This window comes from Equus asinus, chromosome 5 (genome assembly GCF_041296235.1).
Source record: "Equus asinus isolate D_3611 breed Donkey chromosome 5, EquAss-T2T_v2, whole genome shotgun sequence".
NCBI lineage: Eukaryota > Metazoa > Chordata > Mammalia > Perissodactyla > Equidae > Equus > Equus asinus.
The window spans coordinates 80,172,462-80,190,085 of NC_091794.1; the positions used below are offsets into that span (position 1 = coordinate 80,172,462).

Sequence of the window (17,624 nt, forward strand, 5' to 3'; positions counted from 1 at the left end):
GATGGTATAGGGAGTGGGGCCTTTGGGAGGTGATGAGGCCATGAGGGCTCTGCCCTCAGGAATGGGATCAGTGTCCTTATAAAAGAGACCCCACAGGCCAGCTCCCCTCTTCCACCATGTGGATATGAAAAATCTGCAGCCAGAAAGAGGGCCCTCACCTAACCATGCTGGCACCTTGATCTTGGACTTCCCACTCTCCAAACTGTGAAGAAAAATTTCTGTTACTTATAAGCTACTCAGTCTGTGCCATTTTGTTACAGCAGCCCATCGGACTAGGACATATTTCCTTTTTTTGCCTTATTGCCCTGGTTTCAGCACAAGGCTAACAGAAGGCATCTTGTTTTGGTCTCTAGCTGAGGGAATGCTTTCATAATTTCAGATTAACTGTCCTGTTTGTTGTAGGTTTTCTATAAATATCTTATATATGACTTTTATTATAAAATAAGAAGTTCTCCATTATTTTTAGTTTGTGTGTTTTTAAAATCATAAATGGATGTTAAGTGTTATCAATTTTTATTACACTTGCATTTATAGAGATAAGTATATGATTTTTCTTATTATGTTAATGTGGTATAGTACATTAATCGATTTCAAAATCTAAAACAACCTCGTATTCCTGGAATAAACCCAACTTGGTCACACGACATTATCCTTTTTATATATTGCTGGATTGAGGTTGATAATATTTAGTTTACAACTTTTTGTCTATATTCATGAAATAAACTGGCTTATCATTTTCTTTTCTTGGGATGTCTTTGAGAGGTTTTAGTATTACAGTTATGCTGGCCTCATAGAATGTTGGGAAGCATTTACTCTTCTTTCAATTCTCTAGAATTTTTTCAAGATATATCATTTTTTCCTTAAAAGTTGATATAATTCTCCAGTGTCATGATCTGGGTCTAGAGTTTTCTTTGTTGGAAGGTTTTAAATTACAAATTCAGTTTTTCTACGAATTTGTCAGTTTCATTTATATATTCAAATTTACTTGCAGAAAGTTGCTCATAATATCCTCTTATGATCTTTTTTAATGTCCATAGGACTTGTAGTGATAGCCCCTTCTCATTCCTCATATTGGTTATTTATATCTTCCCTCTCTTTTTTTTCTTGATCAGCCAGGCCAAGGGCTTGTCCATTTTGTGTTTTCAAAAAACCAGTTTGGCTTGGATGATCTTTTTCTACTATATGTTTGTTTTCTACTCATTAACTTTTGCTCCTATCCTTATTTCCTTCCTTTTATTTTCTTTGAATTTGCTGTTCTTTTTCTAATTTCTTGAGATGAATGGTTATATCACTTATTTTCTTTTTAATTTTTCTCGTATATGTATTTAAGGTTATAAATTTCCCTGTATGCATGGCTTTAGCTGCATGCTCCATCTGTATTTATTTTTTTTTAATATTACGCAGGTAAGTCTAACATATATCCCTGATTAGAGATCAGTATTATAACTACGTGTAAAGTGATGAAACAAAAGGCTCTTTTCCTGAATTGGTGAGGTGGGGCCTCCCATGGGAGCATGCATGGTCCTAGAAGAGCATCAGAATCACCTGGTGGGCTTTCTTCTGACCCCCATAGTCACTTGGGGATCGATCACACTGCTGAAGCTAAGGAAGCCCAGCAGCTCTAAACAATGCTTGTGTTTACACAGCACCTTCACTTATGACCTGTTAATTGCTAAAGTCAACGGTCAGTTTTTAGTCTTTACAGGACCTCTCTCTGACATTTAATACTACTGACTACTTTATCCTTTTGGAAACTCGTTTCCTGGCTTCTCTGATACAATTCCCTGATTCCAGGTGCTCCTTGTACCTTCTTTTTCAGTTTTTCTCTTCTTTTACCAATCTGGTAAGTATTGGTCACCACTCTCCTGCCCAAGATTCTTCTCAGATTCCACACTGGTCCTTGGTGATCTAATCTATGCCTCTGGCCTCCACTACACGTAATCCACTGAATCATTTTCATCCTTGACATCTTACCTCACCTACACACTCATATATCACACTGCCTGAACACATCAAACATAACATGTCCAAAATGGAACTTAATATCGTTCTTCTCTCCATTGTTACTACTGAAGCTGTGGTTTAGTTCCTAACTCATCTTTCAGCCTCACTTCCTAGCTGGTCTTCATCACTCCCACTTCCCTCTCCTCTAATTTATTCTCAATACTGTTTGGAAAACTACCTTTCTGATCCCATTATTTCCTTTCTTAAATCCATTCAATTATTTCTCATCATGTACAGACTAAAGTCCAGTTCCTTGGCATGGCATACACACTCTATGATGCAGCCAACTTCTCCAGCTCCTTGTTCTATCGCTTTTCAAATGTGCCCAGTGCTCCAGCCACATAAACCACAAACCACCATCCTATTTCATGCTCCCATTCCGCATCTCTAACATGTCCTTCTGCCTAGAACACCTTTCTTTTTCAATGGCTTTTTCCCTTCAAATTATTTTGCTGACTTTTCTTACCCTCTCCATGTTTGGCCCCTCTCGTTTCTTCATGCCCCATATCCACTCTATCTTCAGGAACTATTGGTTTTACTTCCTAAATCTCTTCTGAATCCATCCACTTCTGCCTATCTGTACCACCTTCATCCTGGTCCAAAATACTATCATCGATTGTGTGACATCCACAATAGTCTCCTTACCATTTCCACCCTTGTCCCTTTCAATATATTCTTCACTCTGCAGCCAAAGTATTCTTTCAAAACGCAAATCTGGTCCTATTATTCCTGGCCCTGAAAGTCGTCAATGACTTCAAGGAACAAGGAGGATAAAGAACAAAGTCCTGCAAGGTTCCATGTACCTGGGCCCCAGCTGACCTCTCCAATCTCAGCTCACCTCATGCTTCATCCTGATACTGATGTTCCAGCCCCACAGACTTTTCAGTTCCTCTGACACCCCATGCAATCTCCCATCTCAGGGTCTTTGGATCCCTATCTGCCATGATGATCCCCAGCACCTCTGTCTAGTTAATTCCTACCCACTCTTTCAGGATTGAGCCTTTGTGAACACCTTGATCTAAATTATGCCAACTCCTACATTATTTCCTCTCATCATGACCTATGTTTTTCTTCCATTGAATTTATTGCAATTAATAAATAAATTTGTGCATTTGTTTTATTGTGTCCTTCCCCAAGTAGCCAGTGAACTCTAAGAGGGACAGAATCATTCCTCTCTTATTCACTTGTATGCCATTGGCTAGCAGAATTCTTGGCTTTGTGCCCCCTGTTTCCATGGATACTGTTCACTCACTTACCTTCCCTGTGTGTCCCTTCAGGTTTGAGATGTTCTCCAGGCTTGTGGTGGTAAAAATGTGAATCACATTTCCATTGACTGCAGCAAACAGGTGACCTCCGTTGCTAAAGGAACACTGCCAGGAAATACAGCAGAAGAGCAAGAGTGAAAGAAAGCAATGAGCAGTCCAACTGGTAGTTACAGTCAAGATCTCCTTTTCCCAAAGAGTTCAGGCTGAAACTTTGTGTGGAAGTGGAATCAAGAGAGTGCGATTAGGACCGAGAATTGGCTGACAGTTCAGATACTTTCACTATTCCTGTAGCTCATACTGGCCAAGATGCTGACACTGCCATGCGCACTCATCATGAAACTGCTTGGATCAGAGTAGAGCACTCACATTGTCTAAAGAAGAAGGTTCAGAGTGGGGAAGCAATTCCTGAAATGACTGTCTTGTTCCCGCAAGTCATCTCAGGAAATCTGATGGGCTGCCTATTGACTCTCACTGTTGAAGCTCATATTCCCTGGCTCCTCCCAGTCTCCAACCTTGCCTTCCCAGCTGTCACGCTGAATCTGAGATAACTTCTCTTTTTCAATGCTTCTTTTGATTCCACGATCACAGAGAGGACTAATCACTGGTGGGATCTCACAAGCTTTTGGGTTCAATGAAATATTTTGGCGGGAGAAGAATTGGAGTTTTTTCCCCTTAAACCACTAAAGTTCTCTAAGACGAACTTTGGTCCCACCTCCCCAGGGCATGTTAGTTCTTGATATTTCAACCCTGGCTTTCCAAGAAACTGGACCTTTATTGCCAGCAGTTCTTACCTCTCTACATCCTCTGACAGAGTATTCTTTGAAAGAACGTATATCATCAATGAGTAGGTTCATAAGGCGTAGTTTGTCGGCAAACCCTACTACAACGAAGTGACCAGATGGGTGAAGGCTGATTGTATATGCCTCTTCTTGGTACTCCTTAAATAGTTCCAGAGTGCTGTGAAAAAGAGCAATTATTGAATTCTGGGTCTATCCCACCAAATCCCTTGAGTCCTCCATTGCATCTGGTATGTATTTTTATCATAGCATTTGAGATACTTTATGGCTTGCCTCTCTTTTCTAGATTTTGGTTATTTGAGGATAGCATCCAGCAATGAGTATGGCAACTAGGGACACTGATTAAGGGGTTGTCTAGTGATGTTGCAGGCACAGCTCCATTTAGATTCCCCAAATCAGAAGGACTGCACAATTCTTTTCAGCAGCTATACACAAAAACAAAGAAATTGCAGTGTGGGGCCAATCTAGCTTGGAGATTCTCAGGGAAGCTATGTCAGGGGAATGAGTCTCTAGGGAGCTGAGGGTGGCTATGGGCAGTGAGGAGGAGAAAGAGGAGGAATAAATGGTCTGGAGAGCTCCATTAGGCAAAAAGCAGATCTAGTGGGAGTGCGGGGATAGAAAAGCTGGAAGGACATAGGAGGTTATGTAAGAAGGTGAGATATTGGAATATTATCTTTATGTCCCTAGTGTCTGGTATCTAGTAAGCATTTAATAAAGCACAAAGTAATTTTCTAGCCCATGCAAGAGTGAAAGAGAAACAGGTAGGTTGACTGACTTGATAAAAACATTTTTTTTCCAACTGAAAGCTTTTAAGTAATTAAATTTTAAAACTCTCTAATTAAAATAACTCACATGAACAAATTTAACAACTGAAATCTTGCATACTGCAGTAGCAAAGCCTTTCTTTCCTTACTTGGATTCATAATTCCAGATGCGAACGGATCGATCCAGAGAACAGGTGGCAATGAGGGGTTTGCGGATGCAAGTAGCCAGACCGGTGATGGATGCTGAGTGTAATGGGTACAGCAGGTACTCAAAGTGAGCAGGCTCTCCCTGGAGAAATCGTACAGAATGAGATCCGGCAGAGTAAGCAAAAGGCTGGCTATGCACTTCAGCTCTCACTACTACCCAGGAACATTAATTAGGCAGGGTGCACAGAAATCAGGTCGTGGGCAAACGGTTTTAATACTATGCATAATTTCCTATGCCACTATTATTTTAAAACATGATTTTAATGGCAATAAAATATTTTCTTCTACAAACATACCAGAATTTAATTTAGCCATTCCTCTACCATGGGAACATTTAAGTGGTCTCGGATTTTTGTTATTTAGGAATAACACTAGACTAAATATCCTTGCATGTAAGTCTGTGTACTTCTCTGATTACTTCCTTAGATATCGCAGTGTAAGTGCTCCACATTAAGCTTTTCGATTGTAGTGTAAGTGCCTGACATTAAGCTTTTTGATTGTAGTTTAAGTGCCTGCTATCAAGCTTTTGATTGCCGAGGCATCCATTTCAAAAGACATCTATCTTGAATAAACATAGTGCCAGCTGGATGACACAGCTACTAGCAAAACAACCACAGAAGGAACTAGGCTGCCCCCATCCACGAAGGTCCCTCTTTCAGAAAGCCCTGGGTAACCCAGATAACAAACTGCTTAAGTGACCCTGCTCCTCTCTCCCAACACCCTAATTTCCACTCTTATGCTTTAAATTAGCCAATAAGGACTGAAGCTACGAAACCCTAGACACATACCCTCAGATGCTAATAAAATCAGAGCCCCAGGTCTGCACTGTCTCTCTACCTGTGTGTGGCCCCTGAGCATGCCATGTACCCTCCAGGACTTAGGAACAGTAAATCTTATTCCTTGAAATTCCCTGATGATTTTTGCCAAAGTGTATCCCGCAATCATAAGAATCACAAAGGCTAGTCTAGCTAGAACATTGGTCCCAGTGGGAAGTGTCTGTGGCGGCTCACTATGAGGAACATGGGACTGGGCAGGCGCCTCAGGCATTCCTAGCTGATTCCAAGCGTTATCGTCAATTGGCTGGGACCAACACAACACATACATTTCTAGAAGTGGAAGCTGGGAAAAAGGGTATGAATGATGTAAGGATCTGATAAGTAACTGATGTAAGGATCTTGATAAGTACTGCCAAACTTCTCTCCAGAGAGACTATGTTACTCTACCACCAGCAGCAATGAGAGTTGGGTGAATGATTTTAAATTAAAATGTCTTCCATTACACTGGTTGTGTAGGGTTGACAAACAGAAATGGCAAGCAATAGGATATTTTGGAGTATATGAGGGAGCCATTTAGTGTAAACTTAATTCGGTCTGACTTTGTTTTTCCAAAAGGGCCTGACTGTGGCCATTGAGCAGGCATTGTGCATCTGCTTTAAACATTTACTATGGCAAGAACAAATGGCCTTAAGATAAAGGTACAACTTCCCCCCACATTGGCATTTCCTTAAGGATAAGCATCTTTCCTTAGGCTAGGAACTGATTGCTGTGCTCACCTGTGACCACCCAGCTCGAGACAAATGACCTGCTACCCTGCTGTGTCCACTGAGAGAGCAGACCTACCTGCTGTGTCCATCAATCCCTGTGCCGACAGAGCAGACTCGTGACATTGTAAAAAGGACATTTCTTTTTTTTTTTAAATTTTTTATTGAGTTAATGATAGGTTACAATCCTGCGAAATTTCAGTTGTACATTATTGTCTGTCAGTCGTGTTGTAGGTGCACCCCTTCACCCTTTATGCCCACCCCCCACCCCACCTTTCCCCTGGTAGCCACTAATCTGTTCTCTTTGTCCACAGGTTTAAATTCCTCATATGAGTGGAGTCATACACAGATTGTCCTTTTCTATCTGGCTTATTTCACTTAACATAATTCCCTCAAGGTCCATCCATGTTGTTGCAAATGGGACAATTTTGTTCTTTTTTACGGCTGAGTAGTATTCCATTGTATATACATACTACATCTTCTTTATCCAATCATCTGTTGATGGACACTTAGGTTGCTTCCACACCTTGGCAATTGTAAATAATGCTGCAATAAACATTGGGGTGCATAGGACTTTTGGGATTGCTGACTTCAAGCTCTCTGGATAGATACCCAGTAGTGGAATAGCTGGATCATATGGTAGTTCTATTTTTAATTTTTTCAGGAATCTCCATACTGTTTTCCATAGTGGCTGCACCAGTTTGCATTCCCACCAGCAGTGTATGAGGGTTCCTTTTTCTCCACAACCTCTCCAACATTTGTCACTATTTGTTTTAGTTATTTTTGTCATTCTAATGGGTGTAAGGTGACATCTTAGTGTAGTTTTGATTTGCATTTCCCTGATGATCAGCAATGTTGAACATCTTTTCATGTGCCTATTGGCCACCTGTATATCTTCTTTGGAGAAATGTCTGTTCATGTCCCCTGCCCATTTTTTGATCGGGTTGTTTAAGTTTTTGTTGTTGAGTTGTGTGAGTTCTTTATATATTATGGATATTAAGCCTTTGTCAGATGTATTACTTGCAAATATTTTTTCCCAGTTAGTGGGTTGTTTTTTGTTTCAATCCTGTTTTCCCTTGCCTTGAAGAAGCTCTTTAGTCTGACAAAGTCCCATTTGTTTATTCTTTCTATTGTTTCCCTCGTCTGAGAAGACATGGTGTCCGAAAAAATCCTTTTAATACTGACGTCAAAGAGTGTACTGCCTACATTTTCTTCTAGAAGGCTTATGGTTTCAGGTCTCAGCTTTAGGTCTTTGATCCGTTTTGAGTTTATTTTGGTGAATGGTGAAAAAGAATGGTCAATTTTCATTCTTTTACATGTGGCTTTCCAGTTTTCCCAGCACCATTTGTTGAAGAGACTTTGTTTTCTCCATTGTAGGCCCTCAGCTCCTTTGTTGAAGATTAGCTGTCCATAGATGTGTGGTTTTATTTCTGGGCTTTCAATTCTGTTCCATTGATCTGTGCACCTGTTTTTGTACCAGTACCATGCTGTTTTGATTACCGTAGCTTTGTAGTATGTTTTGAAGTCAGGGATTGTGATGCCTCCAGCTGTGTTCTTTTTTCTCAGGATTGCTTTAGAAATTTGGGGTCTTTTGTTGCCCCATATGAATTTTAGGATTCTTTGTTCTATTTCTGTAAAGAATGTCATTGGGTTTCTGATTGGGTTGGCATTGAATCTGTAGATTGCTTTAGGTAGCATGGACATTTTAACTATGTTTATTCTTCCAATCCATGTGCATGGAATGTCTTTCCATCTCTTTATGTCATCATCCATTTCTTTCAGAAAAGCCTTGTAATTTTCATTGTATAGGTCTTTCACTTCCTTAGTTAAATTCACCCCGAGGTATTTTATTCTTTTTGTTGCGATTGTGAATGGTATTGTATTCTTGAGTTCTTTTTCTGTTAGTTTGTTATTAGAGTATAGAAATGCTACTGATTTACGTAAATTGATTTTATACCCTGCAACTTTGCTGTAGTTGTTGATTACTTCTAACAGTTTTCCAATGGATTCTTTGGGGTTTTCTATATATAAGATCATGTCATCTTCAAACAGTGAGAGTTTCACTTCTTCCCTCCCATTTGGATTCCTTTTATTCCTTTTTCTTGCCTGATTGCTCTGGCCAGGACCTCCAGTACTATGTTAAATAAGAGTGGCAATAGAGGGCATCCTTGTCTCGTTCCTGTTCTCAGGGGGATGGCGCTCAGTTTTTTCCCATTGAGAATGATGTTGGCTGTGGGTTTGTCATATATGGCCTTTATTATGTTGAGGTAGTTCCCTTCTATCCCCATTTTGTTCGGAGTTTTTATCATAAATGGCTGTTGGATCTTGTCAAATGCTTTCTCTGCATCTATTGAGACGATCATGTGGTTTTTATTCCTCAGTTTGTTGATGTGGTGTATCACATTGATTGATTTTCAGATGTTGAACCATCCCTGTGTCCCTGGTATGAATCCCACTTGATCATGATGTATGATCCTTTTGATGAATTGCTGTACTCGGGTTACCAAAATTTTGTTGAGAATTTTTGCATCTATCTCATCAGCGATATTGGCCTGTAGTTCTCCTTTTTCGTGCTGTCCTTGTCAGGTTTTGGTATCAGCGTTATGTTGGCCTCGTAGAATGTGTTAGAAGTGTTCCATCCTCCCTAATTTTTTGGAATAGCTTGAAAAGGATAGGTATTAAATCCTCTCTGAAAGTTTGGTAGAATTCCCCAGGAAAGCCATCTGGTCCTGGGGTTTTATTCTTTGGGATGTTTTTGATTGCTGTTTCAATCTCTTCCCTTGTGATTGGTCTGTTCAAATTGTCTGCCTCTTCTCGAGTGAGCTTTGGGAGATTGTAGAAGTCCAAGAATTTATCCATTTCCTCTAAGTTATCCATTTTGCTGGCATATAGTTTTTCATAGTATTCTCTTATAATCCATTGTATTTCTGCAGAGTCTGTTGTTATTTTTCCTCTTTCATTTCTGGTTTTGTTTATTTGAGCTTTCTCTCTTTTTTTCTTTGTAAGTCTGGCTAGGGGTTTGTCAATTTTATTTACCTTCTCAAAGAACCAGCTCTTTGTTTCATTGATCCTTTCTACTGCCTTTTTTGTTTCAATAGCATTTATTTCTGCTCTGATTTTTATTATTTCTCTCCTTCTGCTGACTTTGGGCTTTGTTTGTTCTTCTTTCTCTAATTCAGTCAGGTGTAGTTTAAGATTGCTGATTTGGGGTTTTTCGTGTTTGTTAAGATGTACCTGAATTGCGATGAATTTTCCTCTTAATACAGCTTTTGCTGCATCCCATATAAATTGGTATGACATGTTATCATTTTCACTTGCCTCCAGGTACTTTTTGATTTCTTCCTTAATTTCTTCAATGACCCATTGCTTGTTCAATAGCATATTGTTTAATCTCCACATCCTTGTGCCTTTCTCAGCTTTTTTCTTGTAATTAATTTCTAGCTTTACAGCATTATGATCGGAGAAGATGCTTGTTATTATTTCAATTTTTTTAAATTTGTAGAGGCTTGCCCTGTTTCCCAACATATGGTCTATCCTTGAGAATGTTCCATGCGCGCTTGAGAAGAATGTGTATTCTGCTGTTTTTGGATGAAGTGTTCTATATATGTCTATTAAGTCCAACTGTTTTAGCTTTTCATTTAGCTCCACTGTTTCTTTGTTGATTTTCTGTCTGGATGATCTGTCCATTGATATGAGTGGGGTGTTGAGGTCCCCTACTATTATTGTGTTATTTTTGATATCTTCTTTTAGGTTTGTTAATAGTTGCTTTATGAAATTTGGTGCTCCTGTGTTGGCTGCATAGATATTTATAAGCGTTATTCTTCTTGATGAAGTGTCCCTTTGCTCATTATATATTGGTCCTCTGTGTCTCTCTTTACCTGCCTTATCTTGAAGTCTGTTTTGTCTGATATAAGTATTGTGACACCTGCTTTCTTTTGTTTGCTATTAGCTTGGAGTATTGTCTTCCACCCCTTCACTCTGAGCCTGTGTTTGTCCTTGGAGGTGAGGTGTGTTTCCTGGAGGCAACAAATTGTTGGATCTTGTTCTTTAATCCATTTTGCCACTCTGTGTCTTTTTATTGGAGAGTTCAATCCGTTTACATTGAGGGTGATTATTGATGCGTGAGGGCTTAATGCTGTCATTCTGTTGCTCATTTTCCGGTTTTCCTGTGTTTCCTTTGTTTCTCTTCCTGTGTGTTTCCGCCTACCCATTGACTTCTGCAATTCCTTATGCTGGGTTTCTTAGATTTTTCCTTATTTATGTTTTGTGTCTCTGTTCTGTTTTTTAGTTTAGTGGCTACCCTGAAGTTTGTATTCAGAATCTCATGTATAACATAGTCCATTTTATGGTGGTCTCTTATTTCCTTAGCCTAGACTGTTTCAGTCCCTTTCCTCCTCCCCTCCTAAATTATTATTTTCATCTCTTATTCCAACTTGTGTTGTGAGTTTGTGGTTAGAGTGATAAGATTGTCTTTGCTTTTGTGATTTCCTTCCCTTTATCCTAATGCTATAGTTGAATATTTGCTATCCTATTCATATTCTATCTATTTGTCTCCCTACTCTGTGTTTTGTGACCCCTCACTCCCTTTTTTCTTTTTGCAGGTATGAGAGCCTTCTTGAGGATATCTTGTAGTGGAGGTCGTGTGACTATGAAGTCCCTCAGCTTTTGTTTGTCTGGAAAAGATTTAATTTCTCCCTCATATCTGAAGGATATTTTTGCTGGATAGAGTATTCTTGGCTGAAGATTTTTATCCTTTAAAGTTTTGAATATGTCACTCCAATCTCTCCTAGCTTGTAAGGTTTCTGTAGAGAAATCCGCTGAAAGTCTGATGGGTTTCCTTTGTAAGTTATTTTCTTCTGCCTTGCTGCCCTGAGTATTCTTTCTTTGTCCTTTATTTTTGCCATTTTTACTACTATGTGCCTTGCAGTAGGTCTTTTTACATTGACAAATCTAGGAGATCTGAAAGCTTCCTCCACACACATTTCTCTCTCAATCCCTAGATTTAGGAAGTTCTCTTCTATTATTTCGTTGAGCACACTTTCTGCTCCATTTTCCTTTTCCACGCCCTCAGGAATTCCGATGATTCTTAAGTTGCATTTTCTCATTGAGTCAGCTATTTCTCTGAGATTTTCTTCAGTTTTTTAAATTCTTAGTTCTCTTTCTTCCTCTGTCTGGAGCCATTCAGCCTGCCTATCTTCGATTATGCTAATTTTCTCCTCTATGGTGTCTACACGGGCATTCAGGGAATCCGTATTCTGTCTTATCTGATCCATTGTATTTTTCATCTCTAGTATTTCTAATTGATTCTTCTTTATAATTTCAATCTCTTTTGTGAAGTAACTCCAGAACTCGTTGACTTGTTTCTCTATATTTCCCTTTACCTCATTGAATATTCTGAGGATAGCTATTTTGAACTCCTCTTCACTTAGTTTACCCATTTCCAAGCCTTCAGGACCTACTTCTGTATTTTTATTGTTTTCCTTTTGGACTGGAGCTTTTATAAATTGCTGGATGGTAGAGGAGTGGTTTTTGTGCATGATGCTATTATTCGGTTGCAATTACAGCCTGTCACCACTAGATGGGGGTCAAGAGGCTTGTTTTCTGAGCCCTGTGCCTTCAGCCAAGATTGCGGTGCCCAGTGTGGGTTGTGGGAGGAGGGGCACTTTCACTCACCCCACTGGTATTGGATCAGCTCTCACTTTCTGGTCTCCCGGGGCCCTGGCTTGCTGGGGTTCCCCCACGTGAAAGCTTTCCCCTGTAAGAGGGTTTCGCTGCATGGGCAGTGGGAGTCCTGGACGATCCCCCAATGCGCAGCCCCTCCCCCACTCCTTCTCTCACCCACAGCAGTGATCCCAGTCTCTAGGGGAGGGAGCGAAGTTCCCTCCTACCCCGTTCCAGCTCCTCCAAGGCCAGCTGTAGCCTCTCTGCCTTCAGTCGTTTGGCTGCTGTGGGTCTCTGACGATTTCTGTTATTAGGATTGTTTTTTTGGATGGAAAGCAGTTGCTCTTTTTGGTTGTACTTTGGAGGGGAGAGAGTCCTGGGTGAGCTCACACCACCATGTTGCTGATGTCACTCAAAAGGACATTTCATTCATATGTGAAACATCCTCTTTGGGGGTATATAACCATTCTGTACACCCCACTTCTTTGGTGCCCTTTCTTCCTTCGGGAAGAAAGGCCCCGGGCCATGGTCCTCACATTTTAGCTCAGAATAAACTCTCCCAAATTTTCGTTTATAGATTGGTTATGGATTATTTTCATTGACAGGTTCCAGATGTTTGTCATCAGAGGCATTATACCAGGACACCTGAGTGAGAAGTGATGGTTGGGAAATTTAATGAGATGTACAGATTTTAGGTCTGTTCAAAAGCCAAGAAAAGGCTAAAATGAATATTTCCTCAAATTCTGGCACTCCTCACTTATAAACTTAGCTGCATCCACTCCCCCCTTTTCTATGATCTCAGAGAAAGACATGCTGTGCTGGGGGGCAGGGGAAGGCAGAAGTTATCCCCATTCTTCTCCATCTGTTATCCCTTCTTTCTCCACTATCTTCAATTTCCCTGTCTTTACTAGCCATTCCTATTAGCTTATAAATACACTCAACTCTCTCTTATCTTAAAAACAAAAGCAACGCTCTCTCTTCCCCTTCTTCTCTGCACTGCTGCCTGAGTAGTTGTGTAATCATGGAGAATCAGACGAGCAAGCTTACTGGTTTCACTTGGAATTCATGACCACAAACCTCCAATGGGCCTGGTAACCCCAACCATGTTTGTCAAGAAGTTCACTTTCTGAATCAGATAACTATTCATACCATTTACTCTCTCTTTTCAAACCTTTCAAACTCTTTTCCTCTTTCTTCCATTCCCAAATCTCATCTGATGATCTTGCCGCATATTTCCTTGATTTTATGTCTTTACTTTCCTTATTTTGTATCTCATGAGCAGAGTTGCAGGCTATCATAATCAATTCATGTAAGGCCAATTTTATTTTATGTTTATTTCATTCATTTTTTTCTTCAATTTTCATTCCTGTTCCTCTTTTTTCATAGGCACCAATTAATGGATTTTATTTATGTCTTTGTATATATATATGTTTTATATTCTTTTTTTTTTAAAAAGATTTTATTTTTTCCTTTTTCTCCCCAAAGCTCCTCTGGTACATAGTTGTATATTCTTCGTTGTGGGTCCTTCTAGTTGTGGCATGTGGGACACTGCCTCAGCATGGTCTGATGAGCAGTGCCATGTCTGCACCCAGGATTTGAACCAATGAAACACTGGGCTGCCTGCAGCGGAGTGCGTGAACTTAACCACTTGGCCATGGGGCCAGCCCTGTTTTATATTCCTATAAATGGCATTGTGTTTTAGGTCTCATTCTGTATTTTTACTTTTTCCCTTCAAGACTATATTTTTAAAGAACCATCTATGTTATAGTAAATATAATTTATTGCTTCTAACTGATGTTTTGTATTCTGTAGTATGCATCCAACTACTTTACTTCTCCATCACTCCTAGAGGTGGACATCTGAATTGTCTTCAACTTTCCATTACTACAAACACTAAGGTGAACATCTTTGTACATTCTCTAATGGACTTGCATGATGGAATGCCTGGTACATATCCAGTGGCAGACTACTGGATAACAAGATATATGAATTCTCTATTTGACCAAGAACTATCAGATTGCTCTCTAGAAGGGCTGTACCAGTTTACACTTTCATCATCACCACATTAGGATTCCCATTATCCCTTGTCCTCAGAAATCTCTGGTGATACCTAACTTTCTGATTTTTGCTATTATAATAAACTTCTTATAAAGAAGCATCTCAGAGTTGTTTAAATTTGCATTTTTCTACTCATAGGGCAACAGAAATTGCCTGTGAGAGTGACCAGATGTTGGAGCTAATAGACAAAGCCTTCAAAATAGCCATTATAAATATGTTCAAGGAACTAAAGAAAACCATGATTAACCATAATTAAAGAAGTAAAGAAACATATGTCACATCAAATAGCAAACATCAATAAACGGAGAGAAACTTTTTAAAAAATAGAAATTCTGGAGGTAAAAAGAACAGAGAGAAAAAAGAATGAAGAAAAAGTAACAGAAACTCAGATAAACGTAGGACACCATTAAAAGCACACCAACATATGCATTATGTGAATACTGGAGGAGAGGAGAAAGAGAAAGGAGTAGAAAAGATACTTGAATAAATAATGGCTGAAAACTTCCCAAATTTATTGAAAAACATTAATGTACACATCCAGGAAGCTGAATGAACTGCAAGGAGGATAAACACAAAGAGATGCACAGACACATCATAGTAAAAATACTGAAAGCCAAAAACAAGGAGAAGTCTTGAAAGCGGCAAGAGCAAAACAACTGATCATTCACAAGGGAACCCCAATAAGATTAAAGCAGATTTCTCAGCAAAAACAGTGGAAGCCAAAAGAGAGTGGGATAACATGCTCAAAGCACTCAAAGAAAAACTGTCCAGCAAGAATCCTCTATCCAGCAAACCTATCTTTAAAAATCAAAGATGAAATAAAAACATTCCCAGCAAAAACTGAAAGAAGTTGTTGCCAGTGACCTACCTTACAGGAAATACTACAGGAGATTCTTCAAGTTAAAAGCAAGTGACCCCAAACAGTAATTCGAATCAACACACACACACAAAAGCACTGGCAAAGGTAATTATGTAATTATAAAACATAGTATAAATACATATTTCATCTCCTTTCTTCTTTTAACTGATTTAAAAAGCAATCGTATATTTAAAATTTTAAAAGCAATTGTACAAAAATTGTATAAAATACACATAATATACAATGTGTATATTATGTACTGTTGAACCTATAAAAATGTAATATATTTGCCAATAATAGCACAAAGATGGTGGGTGGGAGCAAATCTGGTGGGCTATAGAAATGACTCAAGATAGTAATTCAAATGCAGGAATAAACAAAAAGAATCAGAAATAATAAATAAGGTTAATATAAAAAGCTCCCTTTTCTTCCCTTAGCTTTTTAAAAAGATATAAAATTACATAAGGTAATAATTATAACAATATATTGTTGGGTTTATAACATTTATAGATGTAATATGTATAACAATAATACCACATAAAGGGGGACAAGGCAATAGAGTTATGCAGGGTTAACATTTCTGTATCTCACCGGCATTAAGTTAGTATAAATCTGAATCTGATTCTGTTAAGTTAAAACATACATGGTAAACCCTAGAGCAATCACTAATAATGAAAAGATAAATTAAAACACTACATTAAAATTCACTTAATGCAAAAGCAAGCAGTAAATGAGGAACAAAGGAACAAAGAAACCCATGAGCCAGATAGAAAACAAAAGGTAAAATGGCAGAGGTAAATCCAACTATTCAGGAATAACACTAAATGTGACTGTATTAAACAATCTAATTAAAAGTCAGAGATTTGTTGAGGACGTTGTTGACTTCATCTGGCTCCCAGTGGGAATGTGGCCCAGTGTGACTGCAGTATTCTGCCAAGACCTATTTAACCACAGTAGTTGATAAATGACCTCAGGGAAAATGCTATGATTACTTCTCCAGTGCTCCTGATGACACAGAGGATGTTATTGTGTTGAAAAACATTACTATCGAGAGTGACGCAAGCATCATGGCAGCATGAGATGCTCCCTTTGTCTCTGCTCTTCAATCCACAACTAGTAAAACATCCATAACTCAACAAAGGTTCCTCTACCCAACACACCAGGACAGAGGAGAGATCCACACATCTGTACATCTGAAGGTGGGTGGATTGGAACACGGAGAGGAGGCAGAATTGGGGAAACAGTGAAAGTGGTGCCTGCAGTCCTGGCTCTCCAGCCATGGTGGCTGAGCTCGCAGTCCTGGGGAGCAGCAGTGGAGGCAGTAGCACACCTCCAACCTCCTGGCCACAGCAGCACCCATGGCCACAGGGAATGGAGTAGCAGTAGTGGCAGGGCCCACAACACTGGCCCTGCTAGCCACAGCAGTGCCTGCGACTCCAGCCCTCTGCCCATGGTGGTGGCATCCACAAACTGAACAACCCCAGACATGATGGAGGCACCTGTGACCCCAGTTTCCCCTATCCTCCCCGGCCCCCACTGTGACAGTGGTACTTGTCACTCAGATGACCCCAGATGCAGTGGAGGAGCATCTAGTGCCCTATCAGCGATGCCAGTGACCAAAGCAATACTGGCAGCACCAAGGCACCAGCGATGCTGGAAGCACAAGCAATAACAAGGGCACTAGCAATACCTCTGGCAGAGGTGGTGGAGGGTGGAAAGTGCCAATTCTCAAATCTAGCCAGAGGCAGCTCACGTAAGAGAAATCAAAAACTTGTGCTATAGTGCCACCTACTGAAAAGCAAAAGAAAACCCTCTAATTTACTAACCTGTGGAACTCAGAATCAAAGTAAACAAAGCTTTACCTAAATAAGAAGGTGCTCTCTATTTCAAATGGACCAGCAGAGGAATAACTCCACAATCACCATAAAAAACCATGGTAACATAGTATCACAGAAAGAAAATGACAATTCTACAGAAACCAAACTTAAAGTCAAGGAAGATTGTGATCTAACTGACAAAGAATTCAAAATAGCTGTCATGAAGAAACTCAATGAGATAGAAGAAAACTCAGAAAGACAGTTCAGTGAGCTCAGAAACAAAATTAATAAACAGAAGGAACACTTTACCAAAGAGATTGAAACTCTAAAAAAGACTCAGATTCCGGAGCTGAAGAACTCAACAAATGAGATGAAGAATGCATCAGAAAGCACTGGAAATTGAGGAGACCATGAGAGTATTAGTAAGCTCAAAAACTGAAACCTAGAAGTTATGCTGATAGAAGAGGAGAGAGAATTAAGATTTTTTTTTTAAATGAAGAAGCTCTATGAGAACTATCTGACTCCATTAGAAAAGGAAACATAAGGATAATGGGTATCCAAGAAGAAGAGAGAGAGAAGGGAGCAAAGAGCTTATTTAAAGAAATAATAGCTGAGAACTTCCAAAACCTGGCGAGGGAACTAGATATGTAAG

General features: G+C 39.5%; 1 protein-coding gene across 1 annotated transcript in view; it reads right to left on the reverse strand.

The window, feature by feature from the left end:
- The window catches only part of CFAP57 (cilia and flagella associated protein 57), an 82,532-nt gene that overhangs the window by 48,779 nt on the left and 16,129 nt on the right, over nucleotides 1-17,624 (reverse strand). Inside the window, exons 7-9 of the mRNA XM_044770576.2 lie at nucleotides 4,980-5,119; nucleotides 4,061-4,226; nucleotides 3,261-3,374 (exon numbers count right to left, since the gene is read on the reverse strand). Coding sequence (XP_044626511.1) covers nucleotides 3,261-3,374; nucleotides 4,061-4,226; nucleotides 4,980-5,119 — 420 coding nt within the window. The remainder of the gene's footprint in view (nucleotides 1-3,260; nucleotides 3,375-4,060; nucleotides 4,227-4,979; nucleotides 5,120-17,624) is intronic.